This window comes from Cebus imitator, unplaced genomic scaffold, assembly GCF_001604975.1.
Source record: "Cebus imitator isolate Cc_AM_T3 unplaced genomic scaffold, Cebus_imitator-1.0 Scaffold6, whole genome shotgun sequence".
NCBI classification, from domain to species: Eukaryota; Metazoa; Chordata; class Mammalia; order Primates; family Cebidae; genus Cebus; species Cebus imitator.
In genome coordinates this window covers 13,197,228-13,205,334 of record NW_016107321.1, presented here as the reverse complement: position 1 = coordinate 13,205,334, position 8,107 = coordinate 13,197,228, and the positions used below count along the sequence as shown (strand labels likewise).

The 8,107-nt window shown below is 41.1% G+C and overlaps 1 protein-coding gene across 1 annotated transcript in view; it reads left to right on the top strand.

Annotated features, from left to right (window-relative positions):
• The window catches only part of CCDC170 (coiled-coil domain containing 170), a 119,185-nt gene that overhangs the window by 81,442 nt on the left and 29,636 nt on the right, over positions 1-8,107 (top strand). The window contains exon 7 of the mRNA XM_017539060.2: positions 2,822-3,022. Within this exon, the coding sequence (XP_017394549.1) occupies positions 2,822-3,022 (201 nt within the window). The remainder of the gene's footprint in view (positions 1-2,821; positions 3,023-8,107) is intronic.

The window sequence follows — 8,107 nt, the reverse complement described above, 5'->3', positions numbered from 1 at the left end:
GGAGTGCAATGGCGCGATCTCGGCTCACCGCAACCTCCGCCTCCCGGGTTCAGGCAATTCTCCTGCCTCAACCTCCTGAGTAGCTGGGATTACAGGCACGCACCACCATGCCCAGCCAATTTTTTGTACTTTTAGTAGAGACGGGGTTTCACCGTGTTGACCAGGATGTTCTCGATCTCTTGACCTTGTGATCCACCCGCCTTGGCCTCCCAAAGTGCTGGGATTACAGGCTTGAGCCACCGCGCCCGGCTGGAGTAGCACTTTTAATTTCCTTCAAGAATGCTTCCTTCTATTCCCAACTTGGCTAATTGTTTGGAGTAAGAGGCCCAATTTTTGGCCTATCTCAAATTTCCATGTGCCTTTCTTACTATGCTTAGTCATTTCTAGCTTTTGAGTTAAAATGAGAGAAGTGTGACTCTTCCTTTCTTTTTTTTGAGACGGAGTCTTACTCTGTTGCAGTGGCGCAATCTTGGCTCACTGCAACCTCTGCCTCCCAGGTTGAAGTGATTCTCCTGCCTCAGCCTCCTGAGTAGCTGGGACTACAGGCATGCACCACCACGTCCAGCTAATTTTTATATTTTTAGTAGAGACGAAGTTTCACCATGTTGGCCAGGCTGGCCTCATAACTCCTGAACTCAGGTGATTTACCCACTTTGGCCTCCCAAAGTGCTAGGATTACAGGTGTGAGCCACCACACTGGCCTGACTCTTCATTTCACTTGAAAACTTAAAGGCCATTGCAAGTTTATTAACTGGCTTAATGTGAATATTGTTGTGTCTCAGGAAATAGGGAGGCCCAAGGAGAGGAAGGGAAAGGTGGGGTCAGCCAGTTGGTGGAAAAGTCAGAACACACACATTTATCATTTATGTTCACTGTCTTATTTGGGAGTGGTTTGTGGCACCCCAAACACTGCAATAGTAACATCAAAGATCTCTGGTCACAGATCACCATAACAGATATCATAGTAATTAAAATGTTTGAATCTTGCTGGAATTGCCAAAATGTAACACAGGGACACAAAGTGAGCATGTGCTGTTGGAAAAATGACGCTGATGGACTTGCTCAATGCAGGGTTGCCATAAATCTGTGAAGAGCAATAAAACAAAGTGCAATAAAGTGAGATGTGCCTGTAGTTAGCCAATTTCCGGCCATCTTCAGTGACTGGGAATCCACTCCCTACTGGACACTGTCTTTAGACAGCTCTAATCATTATCAAGTTTTCCCTTTCTTCTTTATTTCTATTATTTATTATTTTAAATTTTTTTTCTCAGACCTCACAGGGATGATTTTTTTTTCTTATAAAGGAATGCTTAAGTGAATTATGAAGCATTCTCATGATGAGTTCTTAAATCAGTAGTTAAAATGTTAATTAAGAATTTCAAGTGGCATGGGAAGGTGCTTAAAATACAATTAGGTAAAAATAAAGAAATGAAACTGCATGTATAATATTTCAACTATATTTTAACAATACATAAAAACAAATGATCTAAAAATAATAGTTTGTGCCTCTGGGTGGTGGGATCTTGGGGGATTATTTTTTGCTTGTTTATATTTTTTGTGGTTAAAGGAAATTTTTGGGGGCATCTTTTACTTTATAATTATAGGAACTGGGGAAGACATTTTCCTTTCGTAAAGATGGAATTTCTTCTCTGATTTATACCTATTGGTTCTCAATGTAGGCTCTGAGGATAACTCAGAACAAATACTTTTGTTCTCCCATATAATTGCCTTTCAAAAAGTTTGAAGACAGATTAAGTGTTTAAGCATGGATGTTTATAGATAGGCAGACAGAAATTGTTTTCTTTTTAAAAATTTAGACGGCAAAAATCTGAAACAGTCAGGATGTTTCCATTTCTGTGAGAATGGTACTGTACTCTTATGTAAATACTATGTTTTCCCATTCTCTTCCAAAATAAACCATGGAAAGAAAACAAATGTATCACCCTAGACTTGGTGGTTTTATTGAATTCAACATTTTATGAAACTGGATTTAGTAAAATCAGTTTGAGTTTTCTGAGAGTGTCCCTGAGGTCTTTGGTAAACTTGCACTCTTGGTTTAAGGGGATGAGCAGAACAAAAAGAGGAACTCCTGGGAACAATGGGACCACTGGGGAAATCAGGTGGGTTGTGGAGAGCCTGGAGGGACTTTAACACGGGACAGTACTCAGATCCCCCTGCCCTCTTGTACCATGACACTGACTCTATTTAGAGTCACCATATTAGAGATTTTGACCACTCCAAGGCAAAAATGATATTACTCTGTAACTACATAGTGCACAGTCAGTATCCCCGGAATTTAGGGCATAGGCAACTAATCTTCAATAGAAAGTTGAAAAAAGTTTCAAAAAGGATATGTCTATACATGAATTCACCATAATGCCTCAGCGTTACCTACCAAGATTAACTCACTGTCCAGTCTTAAGTCAACTCAAAATGGTGGAAGAGTTTTTCTGGGGCATGACTCTTTGTAGATTTTTTTTTTACAGTACTTTTTGTCTTAATTCATTTTCCTACTAAACTTTGAAACTCTTAACAATAGTTTTGGGGTAAGTCAATGTTATCCATAAATTTTTATTGTTTAACTTGTTAAAAGAATTACATAAAAATTAAAAATACCAATCAAAAATTTTATTCAATAATGAATGTAGATTATTTCAAACAGAGCCAAATACAGCTATCAATTACATATTTTAAATGGGATTTTTAAAGATAATCTAAAGGTTGGTATCACAGAGTTATGCTGCTTAGGCAGAGCAGTAGATGTGAATACTTCCTTGCATCTAAAACAAGGCTTATTCTTGATCTGTTTCTTTGTTTCCAGATGGTCTCCCAGCTTGAAGCCCAAATATCTGAGCTTGTTGAACAGTTGGGAAAGGAGTCTGGGTTTCACCAGAAAGCTCTCCAGAGGGCGCAGAAAGCAGAAACTAAGTTGGAGACTCTTCAGGGTCAGCTGACACACCTGGAGGCAGAGCTCGTTTCTGGAGATGTTTTGCGAGACAACTTGAATTTTGAGAAACAAAAAGTAATGACCTGGGGGCATGTCCATGAGTGGAAGCATCTGGTGTCATATAATATTTACCTGAAAATATTCTGAATTTTACAGTACTTAGTTTGGTTAAGTCCTGGACCGTGAGTCAATTTCAAGGAAGAATGGATCTCTTCCTATTGTTTGGCGCTTCCTTGATTCAAATTAATTTAATTAAGCTCAACAAGTATTTATTGAATGCCTATCATATATGAGGCCCTAAAGGTTTGGCAAGCTAAAATAGGAATAATACACAGTTCCTGATCATAAAGAGCTCACAATTCAACAGGGGAAACAGATATTCAGATACTTTGCCATATTATAAGATTATAAGTGTTATATATATTGAATTAATAAAGTGCTATAGGAACTTCTAGATAAAGGGAAGATTTTATGGGAGAGGAGATAATTAAGTTTATCTTTGAAAGATAAGTAGGATTATAGTGGCCAGAAGAGACAGATCCCGTAGGGGAAACGGTTTGAACAAAGGCATGAAATCTTGCAAGTGCACAGTATATTCAGAGAATGCTAAATGGTGAATCCTGTATGGCTGGAACATGCTATTCTCGGTGGATCTGTGATGAGAGAAGACTGGAATGGCTTAGATTATGAAGATGGAATATTCTTTACTCTGTAGAATATGAAGTGTGGTAAGTGTGAGCATTGCAGTATTTTAGAAAGATAGTGTGATGTCCCTGTGAAGCTGAGATTGTGGCATGGAGAGTCTCAGAAACAGTGGCGCCAATAACCCAGTGGGAGAGTGAAATGAGAAGAGAAGGGGTTCGCACTGAGGATTCGAATGTGGGGAGATTGTCAGTGATCTTTGAGAGGCAGTTTTGGTAGAGTGGTGGAGAGCTGAAGCCAGTTTGCTTTGGGCTGAGGGGAGACTAGAGAGGGAATGGGGAGTGACCTCCAAGTAGACCAATGTGAAGCCTGGTGACCAAAGAGAAGAGAGGCATGAGGCAACAGCTGTGAAAAACAGGATCAAAGAAAGGTTTTTCTGGACAGGACGGGGAGTAAGAGTGGACTGGAAGAGTCCTTAGGAGGGTTCATGGGAAGGGAAAGGGTGGCACATAGCCTCAAGAGCCTCGAAATGCAGCATTTGGCATGAAAAGTACTCTAAAGCTGAAACATCTACACTCAAGTAACATATTCCTTTTCATTCTTCTGTATTTAAAACACGGAGGAATCGTCATGCCTGAATTGAGGTTGAATATGCAAAGATGCACCAAAGGTGTCTGTGGAAAATCAAGTCTAGTGGATGAGACAGGGAAACTGGGGCTCAATAGTACAATTGGTGCCATGATGGAGGCAGGTATAAAATTTGACAGACACTTGGAAAAAGGAGCAATGACTTTTTTTTTCTGTACGGGAAGTGAGCTATCTTCACAGAAGAGGTGAACATTGAAGAATGAGTAGGAATTTGTCAGGCAGGAGAGGTGGGAAGGAATTGGAGGCAGAAAGAATAGCAGGAACAAAGAAGAAGTGGAGGTGTGTGAAGATGGCTCAGGAAATGAATGAGCTGCAGGGAGCCTGGGACATGATACTTGGTGAAACCAAAGGCATGGGATGGCACTGGAGGCAGGTAGGCAGCATTGAAATGGGTCAGTCTGGGCTGGGCACGGTGGCTCACGCCTGTAATCCCGGCACTTTGGGAGGCTGAGGTGGGTGAATCTTGAGGTCGGGAGATCGAGACCATCCTGGCCAACATGGTGAAACCCTGTCTCTAATAAAATGCAAAAAATTAGCCGAGCGTGGTGGCACATGCCTGTAGTCCCAGCTACCCGGGAGGCTGAGGCAGGAGAATCACTTGAACCCAGAAGGCAGAGGTTTCAGTGAGCCGAGATGGCACCACTGCACTCCAGCCTGAGTGACAGAGCAAGACTCCATCTCAAAAAAAAAAAAAGTCAGTCTAATGACTCAAGCTTCATTGCATAGGTAATGGGAAGCCAGAGAAGGTTTTTGAGTAAAAGATTTTGCTCAAGGAGGACTGGCTTAGAGGGTAGCAGGGCTGTCCAATCTTTTGGCTTCTCTGGGTCACATTGAAAGAATTGTCTTGGGCCACACATAAAAGACACTGACACTAATGACAGAGGATGAGCTAAAAAAAAAAAAAATCCATGCATAATTTTTGAGATATCTGCAACCACAGATAAGCAAAAACATCCTCACATTCAAAGGGCTGGACACAGCTGAGGGGAAGTAGGGAGCCCAGCGGGGGATATTTAGACTAGTCCACTTCAGAAGATAATAATGATCTGAACCGTGTAGTGGTTTTGTGAAGGGAAATAGGGGAAAGAGTTGAGAAGTCTGGGAAAGTGAAGGGAGCCTTTTCTATTAGATATCTGTAAAGCTGTGTTGGTGGAAAATATGATTTTGTAAAGAAATATTGGCTGGGCTTGGTGGCTAATGCCTGTAATCCCAGCACTTTGGGAGGTCGAGGCAGGTGGATTGCATGAACTCTGGAGTTCAAGACCAGCCTGGCCAATGTGGCAAAACCCAATCTCTACAAAAAAACACAAAAATTAGCTGCTGTGGTGGCACGCACCTGTGATCCCAGCTACTTGGGAGGCTGAGATGGGAGGATAGCTTGAGCCTGGGAGGTGGAGGTTGCGGTGAACTGAGATCACACCACTGAACTTCAGCATTGGTGACAGCGTGAGACCCTGTCTCAAAACCAAACCAAACCAAACTAAAACAAAACAAAAATAGGCCAGGCATGGTGGTTCATGCCTATAATCCCAGCACTTTGGGAAACTGAGGCAGGTGGATCACTTGAGGTCAGGAGTTCAAGAGCAGCCTGGCCAACATGGCGAAACCCCATCTCTACTAAAATACAAAAATTAGCCAGGTGTGATAGTGTGTGCTTGTAATCCCAGCTACCCAGGAAGCTGGGGCAGGAGACTGCTTGAACCCAATAGGCAGTGAGCCGAGATCGTACCATTGTACTCCAGTCTGGGTGACGGAGACTCCCTCTCAAACCCCCTCCCTGCAAAAACCTTCAAAAATAAAACAAAAAAACAAAAAACCACAACCAAACAAAAAGAAACATTGCACCTGAGTATAGTAATATAAGTTGGAAGCCACCTAACTGCCTGCTGGACAGCTTCACCTGCATGGTCCGTGAACACCAAAATATATTCAAAACTGAAATGACATCTGCTCAGATGTGTGTCTCTCTCCTGCTTCAGTAATGGTGGTAATCTGCCTCCACTTGCCCAAGCCATCTTCAATGCTTCCCTCTTTTTCATCAATTCCCAAGCACTGTAAATCCTGTCTCCTTATTAGAAGTCTAGTGCCTCCCATCTCTATATCCAGCAGCTGCACTTTGGCTCTGAGAATTGTGTTCATTAACACGGACTAGGGAAAGAAGCTTCTAGCTGAGCTCCCGGCATGTTCTTACTCTCTCCATTGCTGCCAGGGAGGTCTTAATGAAACATGTGCCTAAACTTAATCTTTCTTTATCTTAAAACTGGTCAGTGGCTCTCTGTGGCCTCCAGGATCAGATACAGCTTTCTTCTTTTTCCATGGCCTCACATTCTGAGAGCTGGCGAGTTGGCCTCTCCATCTTCCCTCTCTCCTGCAATTTCTCCTGCCAGCAGGGGCAAACTCAGAAGCCTTCTGGGAGCGGCAGGATCCTAGTGGGGTCCGCGGTAAGTGACTGTGAGCCTAAAGACATCACATGCAAATTGGTAGCAACACTCCTCTGCCTTCCTCCGGCTGCCTCCCATATGCCCACAGCTATTCTCACCGAGAGAATGTTCTCCTCACCTCCTTCACCTGGTAACAACGATCTCTTCAAGATCCAGCTCAAATACTGCTTCCTCTGGCAGTCTTCCCTAAGACGCTTACTTATCTTTCCTTAGGCTCCCCAAGCAACACGTGCATGCCTCTCTCAGGGTACTTTTTAGCCTTACTGGATTGTTTTAAATTTTTTCTTCCCCAAATATTCCGAGCTTCTTGAGGCCAGAAGAAATTATTTTTTCCTGCATTTCTCCAGGGCTTAGAGAGTCAATAAATATTATTTGAATTATAGAAGAAATATATCCAAGGCAAGAATTTCAGGTGGATTGGTATTTCTTCCCTTACCTCACTATAGACGAATCATTAATTTTAATTGGGATTATGCCTAAATAACTATCAATTATGAAAGCAAATTATGTAAGCTTATTCTGTCCATGGTGAATTTTCTGTTGCTAACTGTGTATGAGATGCATGTTCTGGGAAGGACAGATAGTATGTAAATTGAAAAGCAAAGCTGCACAGAGTTTAAATGGTAAATGAAGGTAATCTAGGCAGACACAAAGAGTAGAATGCAGTTTCTTATTTATGCTGAACTGTGATTAAAATCAACAATATATGCAGTAATCCTTCATTTCTATGAAGTTAAAAGTTTCTAGTAACCTTAATCTTCAGAAGTATAGCCAAGATCCTTGAAATAGAAACTTTCTTGATGGGGTCTCAGCTTGGTCTTGTCTTAATGCCTTTCACCTGTTGTAGTACTAGACTACTAAATGGATGGGTCATATGTAGAAACAGAAAAAAAAGAGGCTTTCATATTGTCATGTAAAAGGTAGTTATCTATTTTACGTAAAATATAAGCAATAGCAGTTACATTACTTTCATAGACACAGATTAAAAAATAAAAATTCCAGATAGACGATACAGCATTAAAAAGTGATAACCTGAGGATGCAGAGACAAAAGCAGTTGATGGTATTGTAACACAATACAATAAGTGATATTTGCAATGACTGTGACTTTTAAAGAAGAGGTAAAATTGTATTCATATGTATGCTATTTGCCAAAATTGGAAAATATATACTTATAAATAATTTCATCCTGATGATTAAAACATAGCTAATTCTTGGCTTTAAGCTGGTGTGCTTCAGTTGGCAGGAAATTGTACCTACTGAAACATTTAATTGCCTGAAAATGCCAGATGGATAAGTTATCGCAATCAGAAGACAATATCAAAGATAAAACCCAAATCATGAAATTAGTATATAGAAAGCTTATTGATTGATTTATTCATCCAGCAAGCACTTAGTAAGCATTATCCTATGTGTGGGCTTGCCAGATA